Below are 19041 nucleotides of genomic sequence, written 5' to 3' on the forward strand. Positions count from 1 at the left end.
AAAAGCAGTGTAATTTAAACGACGTCTACAATGTTCCAGCAGGAAATTGTGATATGATTCTAATTTAAGTATCGCAACAATCCTTCTCAATATTTTTTAAAGGAATTATGAGCAAATATCTCTTTAAAAGACAGAAGAAATTGGTAACAGTAGTTGTTCCTGAGAAAAGGTACTGGGGGACTGGAGCACAGGAATGGCACTTGTTCCAGATCTGCACATGTTAGCTATTCAAAAATGTCTTAAAACAGGTATTATGAGCTTCTGAAAGTGAATAATTTAAAGAGTATAAAAAATTGTAATGTAATGTAGTTATAACTCAAATAGCAGAAATACATTAGGACACGATACTGAATTTACATAATTTCTGATTTACAGCACAGAGTGTAATATTAGCTGAGGGACTGAATTCTCAGGTTTTGTTTCTTTCTATTATTTTTTTGTTTGTTTTGCAATTCAAGATAATATTTACAACATACAATTTGGAAGGAAAACAATACAATCTTGTAACAAAAGTCACTTTCCCATTTAATATAAACACAAATATACTTCAAGCCTATCTTACTTTAGAAAATGTTGTCAGGCTCTTGGAACTCTCTCTTCTCAAGACATAGATATTAGCAAAGAGCGTGAAATGACTTTCATTTCCTTAGTGGAAGGAGATAGAAATTAAAAAGAAAGACACACAAAGACAGTGATAAACAGAATGGGAATATGACAATGAATAAATATAAATAGTTCTATTATTTTCATAGAAATAAATTCCTCCTATCTGGAACAGACTCCCATCCATGTTTGCTGATTATTAGCATATCATCTTGCTATATGCTACAAGGAAAATGAAATATAATAAAAGGTTGTTATACTCACAAAGTTTAAGACTAGCCACAGAGACTAGGCATACAAAACAAGAAATTAAATAGTGATATGAATTAGAAATAAGAAAAGATTTGTCTTGAAGTGGGTAGTATCTGATTACATCTTTAAGAAATGTGATAAACATTTATTGGAAGACTGAGGTGGTACAAGGACTGTGTTAAGTATGGGTAGGTAGAAAAATGTAACTTGGGGCTGCTAAGAAGCTTAGAGGCTGTAAAAGGAAATTACAAATTAAAATCTAATTTTACAGACTAAAATCAGATAGCATATGATGATTCCCATAGGGAAAGGGCAAAGTATTTATAAGTATCTACAAGGAGAGACCATCTAACAGGGTATAAGTGGCATTTAATTTGAAACTGTAAGGAAAGACAAAATTTCAACAGCGTGAGATAGGCTAGGCAGCACTGCGGGTAGAAAACAGCAAGGTATGGGTGGGAAGAACAGGAGAGAGTACTGCCAGGAAGTACCATCAGAATCTGGAAGGAAGAGGCCACTGAAGAAATTAGGGATGTGCAGGATTCAGGCACAAGAGGTAACTGGGAGGGATTATGACGATTTTTGTTTTTCCACTTATTTGCGGCCAAATGTTAAGTAATAGGGCATCATAAAAACATCTATGGGTGTGCTTAAGGTAGAATGAGAGAGCAGTGCCAGGCCAGGGAACAGGGGCTTCAGGTATGATAAATATGGGACTGAAAGTCAGAAAAGATGATTAGGGTCAAGTTGGAGGGATTTCAGTGCCAGCCTAAAAATATGGAATTTTTATTAGTAATTAGAAGCCTGAAGCTCTCTGAATAATAGAGTGATTCTATCTACATTGTGTTTTACAAAGAGTATTCTGACTGCCATATGAAGAAAGAACTGGAATAGGAAAGAGCATGGCAAAGCAGATGAAATATTTAGGATGCTGGGAAAGACAGAGGTATAAGTATTTTGAAATTATTATAAATGAAAGAAAATGTTCAGATTTGAATCACCTTTCAAGATATCCTGAAAGAAAGTTTATTTTTATTAAAAAAACTTTGAGATAAATAAAACATTCATCTATAAAGACGTGGGCCACTGTATTTACTGGTTAGGTCTAAGGATTCTGGAGCCAGAACGCCTTGACTAAACAGAAGTCTGCCACTCTCTCTGTGACTGTGGGTACTTAACCCAGCCCTCACTGTTCCTCAGTTTCCTTACATAAAAAAGTGTGTGTGTATATATATATATGTATATATATATATATATCTCATACATATAAATATAATTTAATATATATAAGTAATGCAGAACTTCAGGAAAAGTTTTTTTTTTTTTTTCTCCTTTTAACTGGGCTATAATAGTGCCTACCTCCTAGATTAAATGAGTTAGTATTCTCTCCCTGGCGAGCTCTGGTGGTCTAGTGGTTACAATTCAGTGCTCTCACCACCACAGCTTGGGTTCCTTTCCCAGCAAAGGACTCAAACCATCCGCCTGTCAGTTGTCATACTGTGGCAGCTGCGTGTGGCTGTGATACTGAAAGTTACGCCACCAAGATTTCAAATACCAGCAGGGTCACCCATGGTGGATAGGTTTCAGAGGAGCTTCCAGACTAAGACAGACTAGGAAGAAAGATCTGGCCACCGACTTCTGAAAAAATAAGCCATGAAAACTGTACGAACAGCAGTGGAGCATGGTCTAATAAAGCGCCGAAAGGTGAGAGGATGGCATGAAAAGACCAGGCAGAGTTCTGCTCTGCTGTGCACAGGGTGGCTAGGAGTCGGAATCGACTTGATGGCACTCACAACAAAACCTCTCTCTCTAAGATTAAATGAATTAATACACGTGAAGCACTTAAAATAGTTCTTGCCATCTATTAATAACTGAAAAACATACAAAATGTACGATCTATTTTTATGTAATGTCTTGAATCTATGCCTGTATTCAATAATTTAAACTATATCTGTCACTTATTACTCCTCTATCACCCAAGTTCTGTATTTTATACAGAAGCTAACTTAATTTAAATATGCATATTTTTTAGATACAGTTCAAGTTGTCTTTGTATGAGCTACCAGATTACACGTAACTTATAATTATACTGTTAAAAAAAAGTCAATGCTCAAGATATTCTAAAAACACGGAGAACAAAAGATCACCCACGATCTTACCACTCTGACACATTCATTGTCATATTTATGCTCCCATTTCTTCTTTTCCCTATGCATATTTTCCATAATTCTAAATATCAGTGTATACATTTTATTCTTTATTTTTTCATTCAAAATTATTAATAGAACAATTCAAAATTCCTATTTCGCTTTGTTGATATTTTAAGGACTAAGTTCAATCAAAGTGATGTACTTAATTTTGGACATTTAGGTTATTCCCAATATTTCAAATTATACACATTGCTGGGGGGAAAAGTTATGTCAAAAGTCCTTGTTTTACTGAAATACCTCCTTAGGTAAAATGCCAAGGATGAGATTACTAGCTTAAAGGATATTTAACTAGCTGTGGCCTATGAGATGTATGCTCATTCACTCACTGCCAGGAGATTTCTTTACCTAGCAAACTCCTTGTTGCATTATTAATAATTAGATAATAGCAAGCATTCACTGATTATTTGCTATGCCCCAGATACTATTCTTAGGGTTTTGACATGCATTATTTCATTCAATTCTGACAAGAACCCTATGAGGGAGGTACTATTTTTATTAGTCCCATTTTATACTTAAGGAAATTCAGGCTTAGGGAGATTGTCCCAGTTATTGCACCTGATTTGTTGTGAAGCCAGAATTTCAAAACTCTGTGACTCTAGCATCTGAGCTATTAACCCTGTAGTGTATCTTACATTTCTGTATATATTTGATTATAAATACTATCTATTATAAAGACTCATTTGTTATCATGAAAAGTGACAGTATAAATTATATGCTACTTTTCTGTGGAAAAAAACATGGCTTTCAAAAATCTAATCAACAAACATATTTTAATATTATTAATGCTATAGAATTGAATGAATATTTTAATTTATTGAATTGTACATATTATATATCCATAAATTATACATTTTTAAAATAATGACAGACGTGTTCACTTATTGATAGAAAATACTAAGAATCAACTATTAGGCACATTACATATATTGAACATTAGAAACCTATGATTATTTGGATTCCCCTTTTCATGAAATCATCAAAAAAGGAATTTCTAAATCTTTGTCTTAATTCAGAAAATTAAAGTTAAGGAATATAAATACATCTCTATGTTTTAATATATGTGCTTGTAAACTGCATTACATCCTTGGGTTTTTCACAATTATAGTGACCACATATTTTATCATCCAAATCAGAAGACTTTGAAAGCAAAAAGAGGCAGTATTAGTAAGTACAACCATTGTCCCAGGCAAACTAGGTGTATGATCATCCTACTTAGAATAAAGTTTTATCAGGCCTTCAGTGCTAAAATCCACTGGTTGATGTCCAGGACAAATTTTAGGAAGCAGTGTGGTGTAGTGGTGAATACAGATTCGAACTGGTAAAGAGGATCCTGGATTCTCATCCAATTTTGTTACGTATTAATATCCCTGAGCTTCAGCTTCTTCATATGTTAAAAGTGATAAAGAAAACAATACCTTTCACCCCTTAGTGATGTGGTAAGGACTAAATGAGAAAATGAACATGATTGCTCAGTATAAACTGCAAATTAACTACACACGTCCAATTTATAGTACCAAGCTCCCCACTTTGACAAATACTACTCTGCTTTTTAAATAGAAGCAAATTGTACAAAAGTCCCAAAAATTGCAAACTATATTTCAGAATACAATTTTATTAATCTTATGAAAGTATTTATATACGTAAAATATAATCTGCTCTCAATTTTTAAAATGACTACACTTTTACCTAAGAAAATATACTGGCTCATTTGCATAGAAGTTGCGATATAACTCATATGGCAAATTTCTTTAAAAGGACTTTTTGACAAAAAATGGATGCCAACAGTAATTATGTATTTTTAAATGACTGTAAAGAGATGTCTTCATCAAAGCACTAGATTAAAAGAATCAGACAGAAGTTCTCCACATAGTAGACTCAAGAAACATTTGGTTTTCAAAATCAGGTTATTTTTTTCAAAAATCACAAAGAAAAGAAAAGCTCTTACATCAACTGATGAAAACTGTGATCAGTTTCATAGTTGTTCATGTTTCAAATTATACTCTTACAAACATCACAACGGGCTGCCACTCTAGAGAGTGCCCAGATAAACTTGTCTTTAAGTAGCTGCCCACCCACATTTGGCTAGGGACTCACTACCATCCTCTCCCAAACACTTCAGTTTTCTTCAATATGGGACTGGAATTTGTTTTCAAACTCTTAACAGGATCACTGAAAGGCAACAGGAGAAATACTACAAGGCCAGGCCTGGACTGATTCCAGAGGCAAGCACTCTCCCAGCCATGCGATGGAATTCTGCCAAGGAGGGAAGTGTTTTTGCAAAGGAACATAGCGCCATAGTTAAGTAGAAGGTATTCAATTCCTTTGTCAACATCGCTAAAGTTAAAAATTAAGAAAGTCATGTGATAAAAAACTTACTTGACTTTCAACAATGTGCACATACTCTTTCAACTGAACCATAAAGAGGCATCTTGACTCCTTTAATCACGTTATTTCTTAATGAACTCTTACTATTAATACCTAATCCCACCTATTCCAATGTAGAATTAATGTAGATGACAGTGAAGTAATTTTACTTTAAGTACCTTCAAGTAGTTTGCAGGTGACAATAATTTTGGTACTCAAATGTGGTTCCAATTCTCAAAACCAAAATAGACGAATGTGGATAATTTTCATAGTACCACATTTAAAGAGATGATTTTGCTCATTTGGAAGAAATTGGAGTCTTCTCTTCACATTAAATATTTCTCTTTACCACAGTTAAAGACTGCTTTTCTAGGGGCTGGCCCAGTGGCATGCCCCATGTCAGGGGCCCAGGGTTTGCAGACTTGGATCCCAGGAACGAATGTACATACTGCTCATCAAGCCATGCTATGGCAGCATCCCACATACAAAACAGAGGAAGATTGGCACAGATGTTAACTCAGGGACAATCTTTCTCACCAAAAACAAAAACCAAAAAAAAAAACTACTTTTCTTACTAAATTCTGTACTTACAACATGGAACTTAAATACTTCTTGTTTTGTTTTTCTTAACAAGTAAATGTGGAAATCATTTGAGTTAAATTATATAAAATAAAACAAAAAATACAATAATTTCCTTTAAAAATCTTTAAACCTTAAAAGAGCAAGATCTTTAATGTTATTTCCTACTCTTTTCTTAGATAAATTTAATTGTGAACTTTTATAAGTATTCCTGCTTTACTTTTTATGTTTTCCCATTTATGTGAAAGTTTTAAATTCCACTTTCACATCAATCAAAATCTGCAAACTACTGAAACTGCTGCTTTTACAGCTAAAGTGTAAGAGTACGTTCTTAAAATTTTCCTATAATAGTTACTGTTGAATCTACCATCATTTTGAAGTGACTGTTGTTAACTTCCAGTCAATAAGAACATTGTCCTTCACCGAATTGATTAGTTCACTAAGAATATTTCTATACTCACCCAGTGGAATAGCATTCTGCCTACTAAAAGTGATACATCTTCATCAGTTTTGATTTCCACATATATGGAACCTGCAGGATTTTTCACTCAATAAGAAATACTGCTAGTGAGCGACAGGGGAAGAGGTCAGGGGGTAGACAGGTTTGAGTCCTGCAGGGGGTGTCAGAGAAGGCTGCTATGGTGCCTGAACCTATAGTATCCCCATTTTTTGCTCATAGCTCACTTTACAATGTCAGCTGTGTCGTGGATGATATTTGAGTGCTGCTTCGTAGGTACTTTATATGCTAGGGACCAGCTACAGGAAGTATTTAACTCTTCAACCAGGACAGAAAAATATATTTGCTCAATTACTCCATCTAAATAGCATGTCCAATAGAAATATAATGTGAGCCACATATGTAATTTTTAAATTTCTAGTAGCCACATTAAAAAAGAGCAAAAAGAGACAAGTGAAATTAATTTTAATATATATATATTATTTAACCCAATATATCTAAAGTATCTTTCTTTCAATACGTAAGCAACATAGAAAAAATTACTAACAACGTATGTTACATTCTCTTTTTTTGCACTATGTCTTCAAAATCCAGTGTATAATTTATCCTTATAGCACATCTCAATTCAGAATAGCCATTCTTCAGAACCTAGGAGCCACATGTGGCTACTGACTACCATATTGGACAACACAGATCTAAATATTTTTTTGATTATTATTTCTTTAAATAATTTCAATCTACTAGAATGAAAATTGTATGGGGAAGTGATGTGATTTATATACCAAAATACTATGAATAAGACACTTAATTTCAGCAAGGAAACAGAGTAATATTTGCTAGAATCCTCCCTGCTTTGTGATGAAAACCAGGGAAATATTGTGCTAAAAGCCCAGGCTCTGACATCAGAATGCCCTGAGTTTGAATCTAAGCTAAGACAAATATTACTAAAGTAACTGCAAGCAAGCAATGTGCCCTTGAGTGCCGCAATTTTTTATTCTGTAAAATAGAGATGATAATGATACCTACCTCATTAAGTGAACTGGTATACGTAAAGCACGTGGAAGAGTATCTGCACATAGTAAGTTACCAAAAAGCTGTAGTATAATAATTATTGTTAGGGACAGCCCCCTCTAAATTAACTAGGATTTGCAAATATTAAATTTATGCTGCTGGCTTAGGAACGCAAATACATAAAAGTTATTTTGGGGGATGTATTACGTTTTTTAAGTTATAAATTAAAGGAGACAAAAGTAATATAACCTTATTATAAGATATTTTGCAAGATAGTCACAAACAGAAAAATATCTATCAATTTTGAAGGTCTATGTGAGATCATTTTAAATAGAAAAATACAGGCCAATGATTATTACCACATAATGCCATGTAAGAGAAAATCCAGTTTTATAAGACAAAGGAAAAGTTTCACTAATTCATATGCTATTATTGTTTCAAAACAAATAGAAAATGTCCAGCTGATGTATGAAGATAACTAAAACTTTACTTTGGCCCACTTTCACAACAATGAGGTCCACTAGAACAAGACTTATCAGAGAAACACTCCTTTTATCACTTAGTCCAGAAAAGAAATATGGCTTTGGCAGAAGTAACCACACAGATTTACCAAGTGAAATTTGATGAATTTGTGTCAAAGTTTTAGCATTTATAAAAAATCATTCCAAAGGTTTGTGCATGTATTTGTGTGTGGCCTGTCCCAGTAGAGCTCTTATTAGCAGCCTGCTTAATCTCCTTTTTTCTGCTACTCACAAGCCCAGACAATATGGGTTTCAAAAGAGGAGGAATCACATATCATTAAATCCTGATTAATGTCACCTCACTCTGTCCAGTCTCCTCTCTTAAATCTTATAACCCAATGTGCAACTGTTGACTTCTAGGTCAAGCGCAGGGCAAATTAAATTTTAGTAACAAATACCATTATCACCAATATTTATTGCATATGTTTAGTGCAGATATCACTGTGGGGAATCCTTGATAAGTCCCACAGTGACTTTGCCTAAGATCTACCGAATCAGGCTGCTGGTAGAGAGCAGACTCCCTTGTTCAAATAATCATCATTACAATATCTCTGATACTGAAAAAAGAAAAAAATGCAAAGTGGAATTTTAACAGCACATGTTACTTACGTTCACAAGTGTCCCCTTTTTGCTGGTAGCCTGCTTTGCAGATACATTTTCCAATGGGCACTAACCATTCTCCTTCCGCACTGCAGTGCATCCTGGGGGAGTTTTCCGCCTCTTCCTCTGCACTGCTGACACATGTCCCTCGAACCTCGACTAAAGAGGAAAATTCTGAACCAGTCACTGTATCTGGAAAGATAGCTAAGTTCTCAATAATGGACCAGCACTTCTTGTAGTACACTTTGACAGAAACCAAAGCTATGCAAGCCCCTACATCCTGAAAGGCAAGATAGAATCCCTTTTTGGACAAAGGTCCAATCTCTCTCACCTCAGTGTTAAGCTTCATCTTTCTTTCCCCAAGGTCACCTTGGGTAAAACTTTCATCTGCAGCAATGGTGTCTATTTTTACATAGAGGTTCTCTCTTATATTCCTGCCAGTATCGTAGTCTGTTTCATAATAGTACAAATTAAAGGTTTCCTTGCAAGTTCCCAGTACTCCAGGAAGACTGTTACAATCCCTCAGGGTGAATTTCAATTCTACAAAAATCCTTTGTGCATTGCCTTTCGAAATCCAGTTAGTCCGCAGCCAGTTGTTTTGGTTGGGCTCCATAACCTGGCACACCTGGTATGTTCGTATCGGGGTGTAGTTCTCATCCAAACCACTAATTTCTTCCCACTGTAAAATTTAGAAAAGGTCATCAGTCACTCAGCAAAAAATAACATTTTGGTTTTGAAAGTGCATGAGGAATCTTTAGAACAGCACAAATGCATATCTTGGAAAGAGTTAGATGGACTGTACCCCGGCAAACACTGTAACCTGAGAATACAGGATTCTCATTCGGCTACATCCTGTTGGCGGAACATTATTTAGGTTGCTTGCATTGTTTCTCCATCCAACAAGTATTTCATTTTGTTTAATATTTTTTTGCTAGTATATCAGTGTTCCTTTTTACACATTTGCTTATGTCTATAGCCTCCAGTGAGATTACAATTTTTACAGACTAAAGCACACAACACAATTACTTAAATTACCATTTAATGCATATACAGATGGATACATGGCAGAATTTTTGATAACTCAGTTGATATTTTAAGTGTTGTCGTTCAACTTAGAGAGTACCTGAAAACAAAGGGAAGAGAATATCAAGAGTACTCTGAAATATAAAAGCATTTCACAACATGTAGATATTCATAATGTGAATTTTTTACAATCTTTTCAAAATAAGATATAAAGGAGTAACATTTTACAGAGCTATTTATTTATTGCAGTGTTATATATAATATTGTACATAAAGCCACATGATAAATAAATAGTTATAAAAGTATGATTCATCTGTACAAATAAATTGCTTTCAATAGACAAATGTACACGGCAAATTAGCATGTTGGGTCATATTTCAGTAACAAGATGACAGGAAAAATATCAGATGTTTAAAAACGTTCATTCATATGCTGATACAATGAATACTACAGCAAACATATATTTTCACAAAAAAAGGAAAGTAAGTTTAGCAGACTTTGTAACAATTTAGAGATTATTAAACCGTGTATAATGTTACCTATCTCGCTCATTAGTAAATAAATTCATTTCACCCAAAAATAGCCTTAAAAATCTAAAATAACAGATTATGTCCTTTCTTAATATTATTACAAAATTTTCTACTTTATATTTATGACATCTTAATAGTGAAATTGTCATCTACTATATTCATTTCCCCTATCTGAAGTGCCAAATATAAAAATATATTAGTATTCAAGTCCAAAGTCACATAGCATGCAATATTTAAATTAGTATTTCAAGAAAAGTAGATGGGAAAATAAACTAATAAGCATGTGATAATGAGTTTCATTTGTAAAACTTGATCAGAGAATCAATTTATCTACTTAGATTAGAAAACTAACAAGACTGACAAACAGCAATACACTATAATTCAGAAATTTCTTGTGATGTTATATGTTTGCTCCAGTTTTATCATACATATCATCAAAGGTCCTCAAATGCAGCAAAGAACCCATTATCATGTTCAGCTTTTACTCAACACAACTTGAGTTTGTGAGTAGCTCACGATGTGCATATTTTCCTTTGTTTCAGTTAGCTGCTTATAATCTGTTTGAAGGGCACTTAGTCAACTATATCCAAATTCATCCATTTGGACAGATTTTAGTCTCTTAATTAGACTGAAATTATTAAAGAAAATAAAACCAGTAATGGTATCTATCAAATACTCAAAAATTCCAAAGATAAATGTGCTTTTAACAGTTCTCTAGTTAGAAAAAACCAAGGCTAATTATTGGAAAGGGACATATCTCAAGAATTTATTTTTCTAACTTCAAGAACAATTACATTATTTTGTTCTATTAAAGTCAATTTGTATTAAAAATCAATTTTACTACCTATGAAATCCAGTTAATTTTAATTTTTATTTAAAAATTTATTCCTGAGGGGAAAATTTCAAGACAACTATTGTAAAGATAACAAATAGTGAGACAACATAAATGCATTTAACCCAACTCTTGTTTTATTCTCTCTCTTTCTAAGAGACTGAAATCATTTCTACAAATGACACCACTGGGTAAGAAGTCTTAATTCAGATATTGTGCTTTTATGATATGCTTATAAAAATATTTTCTAGAAACTTGCATCTTATTAACATTTTATTTGCAGTTAGATATTTAACCACATATTGGCCAACCCACTTCACATATGCAAAATATTGTCAATCATCATTTGCCAATATTATCTGTTGATTCCTACAGATTTGTAGAGTCAACTGTTAACTCAAGATACTTTGAACTGATAAAATGCCCATTTGAGTCCAAGATAAGATGACAGTCATAATTTATCATTCTGTGGATTACATGGACGAAATACTACAATCGTACATCAGTTTCCTTGTCCTTAGAGATAAAAACCATCCTCTATCTCTATTTGTTTTAATGGATGGATGGTAGAAAATGGACTACATCTGTCATTGGCAAGAAAGGTGTTTCAGTTATCGTTGTGAATGTCTTTCTATAATGTATACTATTTTACTCATGGAAACCACTCCACTTTCAAGAAAAGCATGACACTCATACCTCAAACTCAGTACACTTTTTATATTTAATCTGCAAAATACCTGTCAGTTTTTCATAATTTATTCTGACCAAGATAGATAACCACAATGCAATCTTAAGCAATCTCTCAAATATTAATTTAATGAAAAAATCTGAATATTTAAAATAGATTTGCATTGTTCATATTGTACATTCTTAAACTGCCTTCCAGTTCAGACCATATTGCTTTTATGATGTTCTCATACTCAAAAATCCCTTCTAGACTTTCATTCTTCTCTTTGCAAAATTTGTTACACTTTTTATATCCTCACTTATACTTCATGCTCTTTCACTCCAGATTTCTTACTGTGCCGAAAATTAACTTAAGTAATAATGGGGTATATTCTCCTTTCTCAAAGTCCTCTTCCTTAATAAGGGATGAAGTGTGTGCCCTCTCTCACAATTAAAATAAGACCTGAAGACATAGATACTGAACTAAATTTAAGTAGGCAACATATCTTTCCTGATATAGGAAACATAATGGTCAGAAATTTTTTAAGGTTTACTTATATCTTCATGGATTTTTATGGCACATCTTTCACTCATATTTACTGTAGCAGATTTTTACTGTAATATGTGCATGCTCTGCCATCACTTCTGATTAATAACAGCAGAGAGCATATGATATAAATTTGGAGAATCTAAATAATATTTTATAGCAAGTTTTATGCTAAAATATTGAGCCTCTTACATTTTTAGTCACCTTTTAAAGTATATTTTGAATGACATTAAAACTGTTTTTAAAAGAAGAAAACAGATTTCACACTGTTTTAAAGAACTACACACAACCTACCTGGCGATTATACTAAAGTATAAAGCAACTAAAAGGTTTAAGTGAGCTTGTGAAAGGAATGTTCCCTGTAATTAGCTAGCATTTATAGCCTGGAACCTGAGGTATGATTCCACTCACAATATGAACTCAAAAGATTATGGATATAGAGATTTTTTTTATCCATTTCCCCAAGTTCTAAATATACCCTTCCTACTCAAAGAACTCAATGTCTCATCACAGATACAACAAAATTCTGAACAAGATATTTGGAATTAAAACAGTTTAAATGTGAAGAATGAGAATAATTTCATCGGGGAAGTGGGGAAAAGGTTTCGTTTCTTATTCTATACAATGAAGGGTAATATTTTATGAGGAGAAGTTCTTACCCCATTGGGCGGAGAGGAAATCCATTCCAACTCTGTTTGTTGTGCTTTAGAATCCAACAGTAGTACTGAAAAAGAAAGTTTTATTCCTGTTAGACGAAAAATTTAAACATATTTGTAAAAGTTATTAGGGTGAATCTAATTTTTTAAATAATTATTTTATGACAAGATACATAAACAGTTATTTATGTAAATGCATGGTGAAATGAATACCCACCTGAAACAAGTATATTGCACTTTCTCAGGGAGAAAAGATGTTAAAATATCAATATTACACTTGGTATTTTTTAATTAAAATATTAAATAAATCTAAAAACTCAAAGGTAGCATGAAAGAGAGGGTAAAAAATTGATATGTGATATATTGATCCTATAGTAATTATATATTATAAAGGATTTTTAAACCATTGAGCCCTTCAAACTTTGTCAAATATAATAACATGAACACAAGATAGTGTAATTCCATATTACTCTTGGGCCAGCCATTAATTTGCAATATTCTGCTAAAAGTATTTCCTAGTGCCTTTTGAGAATTGGAGGGTTTTTTCCCTAATTTTCCACACACAGTGTCTTCTCTTAAGACAAAACGAATACAATTAAAAACTGTATTATCCACCTTATCATGAGAAAAATAAACTGCCTATTATTTACAAAATATATTTCTGGGTTAGTCAAATATCTGTTTTCAATATTTCTATTTTTTAATTTCCAAATATTTCAAACTGTTAGCTAATTCTCAAAATGGTATATTTAAACTTTGACTTGACTTTTATAGTTTTATTCCACTTTTATGCTATCAAAAAGCACAATGCAACTCATTTAATATTTATATAAATGTAATAAATGCTCCTGATAGTATTAATGGAAGATAGTGCATTCAAATGCCATACATTACTGTATATTATATTTCCAATTTGATATATCTTATTGCTTTTCAGGACAATTACGCTCCCAAAGCATTCACTCTACTCAAAGTGGTTTCAGAGTTTTAGAAAACTTAAGAGTTCAGAAAATTTAAACATATTTCTCTGACTCTACAGCATTTTAACAAACGAATCAATTTGTTCGGAAATAATAGTGAATATATTTTCAAGTATGTAAATATGCTTAGTATCCATCTCAGCAAAACGGTGTAATTTGGACTTAAATAAAATACATGCTTATATGAACTTTTAAATCATCACTAGAGGAAAAAATGTGTATTTGAAAGGTAATGAAAATTTGTTATGCTGAGAAAACCAAGGAACAGTTGATTATGTTTTCAACTTCTTCACCGTAGTCACGGTTATTCCCTATGACTAAATATAGATATAGAAACACTTTATTTTCGAACATGTTTTACACTTAAGACTTTCGAGGAGGCCACGACAGCACAAACCTTGGTCACAAACACTTGACTCCCTTTCAAATAAGGGGAAAAAAACACACTTTTAAAATATCAAGTTGCATTTCACACTTAGAACATGAATACATTGTTGGACTAATGAATTTATACGAAGTAATTTTTAAAGTTTATTTTGTTTCTGTCCTCAGCAATAGAAAGGAAGCACAAGGAAACAACGTAGGCTACAAGTACGCTCCTTTTGAGATAATTTGTTTTATCATGTTTTTGCCTTTTGTACTGACAAGAGATAAGTGGCTTTGAAACCCAGGTGACCTTCTTGGGTCGTTTTTGAGAGTGAAATCAGCAATCTGATTACTGTTTATTGCCCTTCTGTTACCCATCAGCTCTACCTAGGGTGGGAGCCAGGGACCGCAGTTGGGCGGTGATGGCAAACGAGTTAAGAGAGAAACAAACTAACAGAAACTGGCCCGAGCATTTAATCGGAAGCAGCTCTAAAGCCATCAGCGGGTGTCCCTCCAGCCGTCTGCTCTCGGGAGAAAGCGCAAGTGCGCGCTCCTGCCTTCCCGCTCAGAGCACCGCGCGCCCGCCTCCCTCACGCCCGCGGAGGCGCAGCCCGGCGGCCGACCAGGACCGGGGCGCGCAGCCCGGGGGTCGGGGACCCGGCACCCTGCCGCGCGGGCCGGGCGGGGATGCGGGCGAGGGCGGATGCAGGGCCCGCCCCGACGGAGGCAGCCCAGGGCCCCGCGGGCGGCGGCGGAGGGGTCGGGGCGGGGCCGGCGGCGGGGCGGGGCGGGGGCTGCCAGACGGGCGCGCCCGCCGCGCCGAGCATCCATTATGCCTCCGCCAGACCTGGGCACTCCTGGGAGCCAGCGGCGCCCTCGCTCTACAAGGGAGCCGGGAGGAGGAGAGAGGCTTTCGGGAAGCATCTCCTCCGAGGGAGCGGCGGCGACGCATTTACGGAGAGGAAAACTAGCAGCTGCAACTTCGCCTTCAAGCGTCACACTCGGACTTAGACGCGCGCTCCCAGCAGCGGGAACTGACCACCCCGAGTAAACATGTACCGGGAAAGTGGAGGAGAGGGGGTCCCTCATCTTCCTCCAGCCACCGCCACCCACCGCGGGGGGCCAGGCACCTGCTCGAGCCGGTCCCCAGCGTCTGCCCTGGGTGCCGCGCCGCTGCCTCGAGGCTTGCTCGCTCCCGGAACGGCAGCTCTGGATCGCCGCTGCGCGCGGGGACCGTCGCCACCGGGAAGCGGGGCGCCTTCCCCACTCCCGCCCCCCTTTAAAGATCTCACTTTTGCAGTTAAAGAACTCGGCCTCTTAAAATCAGAATCCTCTCCACGTTTCTTGCACCCAGAAGAGAAAAGCGAGCGAGCGAAACCTGCTGGCTGCAGGAACCTCTCCCCCTAGTGATGCAGTTATTTATAGCTCAAACTCCAGCCCCGGTGTGCGGGAGCGGGCGCGCGGGGCTTCGCCGCGGCGGTGCAAACTTTTCCTCAGGTCCCGCTATTCCGATGCAATCAGTGCAAGGTTCTAGGATTGATTGTTCCTCATTGCTAATATCATGCGAGTAGAAAGGAGGTTTGGGGTGTGTAGGGGTCTGTGTTTCTAGCAGACGTTGGTTCATCTGCAAACGTGTAACCGACAGCCCCGAATCACGCTTTTCTCTGAATGGGTTCAGCGTCAACACAGGTTGCAGATGTGGAAACTGGGGTCAGAAGGTCAGGCTGGATCAAGGACTAGGACATGGCATTGGGTTGGAGGGGTGGTGTGAGTGACCGAAGAGGGGTGCACGAGGAGAATAAAGCAAAGCAGCGCTAAATCACTAAGTTTTCAAGGAGAAGTGAAGCGCGTGCGACATGTAACCTCCCCCCATCACCACCATGACCTAAATCTGATAACAGATTCCTCCATCCTCCACACTTCTGGAACCCATAATTATTGGCATTCTGCTTTTCAATATAGGAAAATCAACCTTAGACTAACAGCCTGGAAGATCTGGGGGGAGGCAGGGGGCGGGTAGATTGTGACTGCTCAGAAGCAAGACATTTCCATTGACAGGATTTATTTTTCCCCAGCTCCAACTACAGGCACCGAAGGGTATTTTACCTTCTGTCAATGGTTCAAAAGAGAAGAAAAAAAAATACCCATATACAAGCGTGTCTGACTGCCCAAATGAAACCTGCTCTCGTCAACCAGAACTCGCCCTCGGGGTCTGGGTCTTTCGCAAGGTTTGAGCACTCGGACTCCTCAACTGCCCGACCGTGGGGCCGATGCTTGGGGAGTGCTAGTCGCCCAGGCGGCATCTCCTTTGCAATCGCACGGCCCCAGCCCGCCCCCTGCCTCCGCGACCCGGCCGCGGCCGACGGCCCCGCGCGCAGCGCGCGCTGAATGGAGCCGACGCCGGCTGCGGGGCGCGCGCGGAGACCTCGCGGCCCCTCCGCCGCGTTATTGTTCCGCGCCGGCGGCCGAGCGCCAACCGCAGGCCCGCGCCTCCGCCTCCGACGCAGTGAGCACTTCATTAGGAACCCGAGCGATCGGAGCTCACCCGAGTCCCAGCCCCTCCGGGAAGGCTCCAGACTTCAGCCGCTCGCCAGCCGACTGGCCAGGACACTAGAGGTTGCACTCCCCAGTCCCCGAGCAACTCGGAACGTCGCTTACCCCACCGGAGGCGACCCCGAGAGGAGGAGGAGGAGAGGGCTAGAGGAGGACATCGGACCCGCCCGGGGTCCTAGAGATGAGCTCGCAGGCCGGCCCCCCCACCTCACCCCACCCCACTCCATCGCCCTCCGTTGCTGCTCACGCCCCCGGACTGCCCGCGCCAGAAATTTCGCTCCCGTCGGGCAGACGGCCCCGGGCGCGGGGCTGCGGGCGGCTCGGAGTAACCCCGCTTGCCGCCCACCAGGAGCGGCCAAAGCGGCGAGGGGGCGGGGAGCCGGCGGGGAGGGTCGCCCGGCGCCGGAGGCGCGGCCGGCAGCCCCGCGGACAAGCCGGCTCACGCAGGTAGACAGCTAAATAAATAAGTCGGAACAAACTTTGCTTCCCCATCACCTTACCTTCCTTTGCAGCTTGCGCGTCGCCGGTGTGTGCGAAGCGGAGCAGCGAGATGTAGCATAAAATAATCCACGAAGGGTGCCGAGTTTGAAAAACCATGGTGCATGAGCAGGTTTTATTTTAGATTTCAGTTGAGTCCTAGCTTTTTAAATGCTGTTTGCTCCGAAATGGGTTCTTTTTTATTGCGCTCCTCGCATCGATTCCCCGTCTCGATCTCCGACCGGCTGCTCCACGTTTAGCTTTTTTATTTTTTTTCCCCCTCCTGTTCGTTCGCACCGTGTTTGCTGCCTGCAAGTCTCCGACTGCAGACCGGCCGCTTGCTCCACACTCCAATAATATCAATTAGGGGGGAGGGGGCGGGGCTCGGAGCCGAGAGCCTCCGCCACTCGGGCTGAGTGGCAGGCGCAGCCGGCCTGCCAGGCGGCGATTCCCAGGGCCGAGGGGCGGGTCCAGGCGAAACGGCCGCCCCGGCCGCGGGGGCGGGGTTCGGGGCGCGGGCCAATCGGCGGCGAGCGGAGTCAGGTTGCGGGTCCAGGATTCCCCCCAGGTTCGGGGCTCCGAGCTAGAGCTGGATGCTCTGGGAGGACGGACGTGGATGGCAGCCGAGGTGCGAGCTGCTGTGGGCACTTTGCTTGGAGCAAGTACAGCTTTCGTGGAGCAGAATCAATCCGAGAATAACGCTCCCAGCTCCCAGGCCTGTAGCTAGCGGTACTCCTCGCTGTCTTTTAGAAACCAGAGGCAACGCAAGCCGTGCCTCGGCTACCGCGCACGAAGCCGGGACAGTGAAATGAACTGTGCCTTTAAGTAAAATGCCTTTTACTTTTTTGTTGTTACAACCTCCGCGGGTCGGGTAACTTTGTTCTTTTCCCTTCTTGAAGGGTTTCTTCTCTGTTTCTGTTACTCCCACGGCAGTCAGCTCTAGGCACCACCCAGCACAGTCCGTGGAAGAATAAAAGTAACTAAATGTATTATGTTCAAACAATGTTTCCAAGAGTTTGCAACAAGCTCTGGCAAAAGAAACAGAGGAAAAGGGAGTGGAGAAAGGAAGTCTTTTGTTTTATGTGCCTCCCTCACCCCCGCCCTATCATTTCACAATAGTTTGTTGAGTGAAGTACGACCAGAAGAGTGAACCTTCAGAAGGTTCCGTATCATTTTTCTTACAGGTTTATCATTTTCTGAGGTTTCCTGTGGATTGCCCCACTCTGTTTCACGTTTCGCTGCATAAATTACACTTAATTTTAAAGAATGCTATCACGCATTGAATTCATAAAGCAAGACCTCCTTCGCAAATATTGACTACTTTCCAATAATTATTCAATAATTATCTTTCAAAGGGAACTTGAGAATAAAAAGTGTAAGCAACATCTCCAGTTGAATTCATCCAACTAAAATCTCGCGGACCATGCGTAGAGTAATCCGTTTTCCGTTAGGCACTTTCAGACCCTGCAATTCAAGAAGTGGGTAACATAAGAGGAAGAACTTGAAGTTTAAAGCCTTAATTGCCAATGCATCTACTTCAAAGGTCACGCAGAGTAACAATCACATGGTTAATATCAGCTTCGTTTTCTTCTTGTCCTGTATTTCTTCTTAAAAAAAAAATCTGTCATTGATGATTTGCCTTTATTTATGATAGGCACAAAGTTTGATCTCGTGTAAGACTCCAAACTTTTCCTATCCTTTCTTACTGGATATATAAAGTAAATCAAGTTGTTTCTGGTGTTTACAGCAAAGACTTCTGAGAGATGACAGATCTCCAGATTTTTACATTTTATCTTATGGTAAATTGTCTCCTG

At 38.7% G+C, this 19041-nt stretch overlaps 1 protein-coding gene across 6 annotated transcripts in view; it reads right to left on the bottom strand.

Moving 5' to 3' along the window:
* EPHA7 (EPH receptor A7) overlaps positions 1–17585 on the bottom strand; it is a 169430-nt gene extending 151845 nt beyond the window's left edge. For 5 of the 6 annotated variants that reach the window (XM_044757436.2, XM_014850902.3, XM_014850901.3 and 2 more), the window contains exons 1-3: positions 17251–17567; positions 12855–12919; positions 8607–9276 (exon numbers count right to left, since the gene is read on the bottom strand). In XM_044757436.2, coding sequence (XP_044613371.1) covers positions 8607–9276; positions 12855–12919; positions 17251–17347 — 832 coding nt within the window. In that variant the 5' untranslated portion in view covers positions 17348–17567. Of the gene's footprint in view, positions 1–8606; positions 9277–12854; positions 12920–17250 lie in introns of all 6 variants that reach the window. The other variant, XM_014850903.3, reaches the window with a different exon arrangement.
* Positions 17586–19041: the final 1456 nt, after the last annotated feature.

The sequence above is a fragment of the Equus asinus genome, chromosome 24 (assembly GCF_041296235.1).
Source record: "Equus asinus isolate D_3611 breed Donkey chromosome 24, EquAss-T2T_v2, whole genome shotgun sequence".
In the NCBI taxonomy this organism is placed as follows: Eukaryota; Metazoa; Chordata; class Mammalia; order Perissodactyla; family Equidae; genus Equus; species Equus asinus.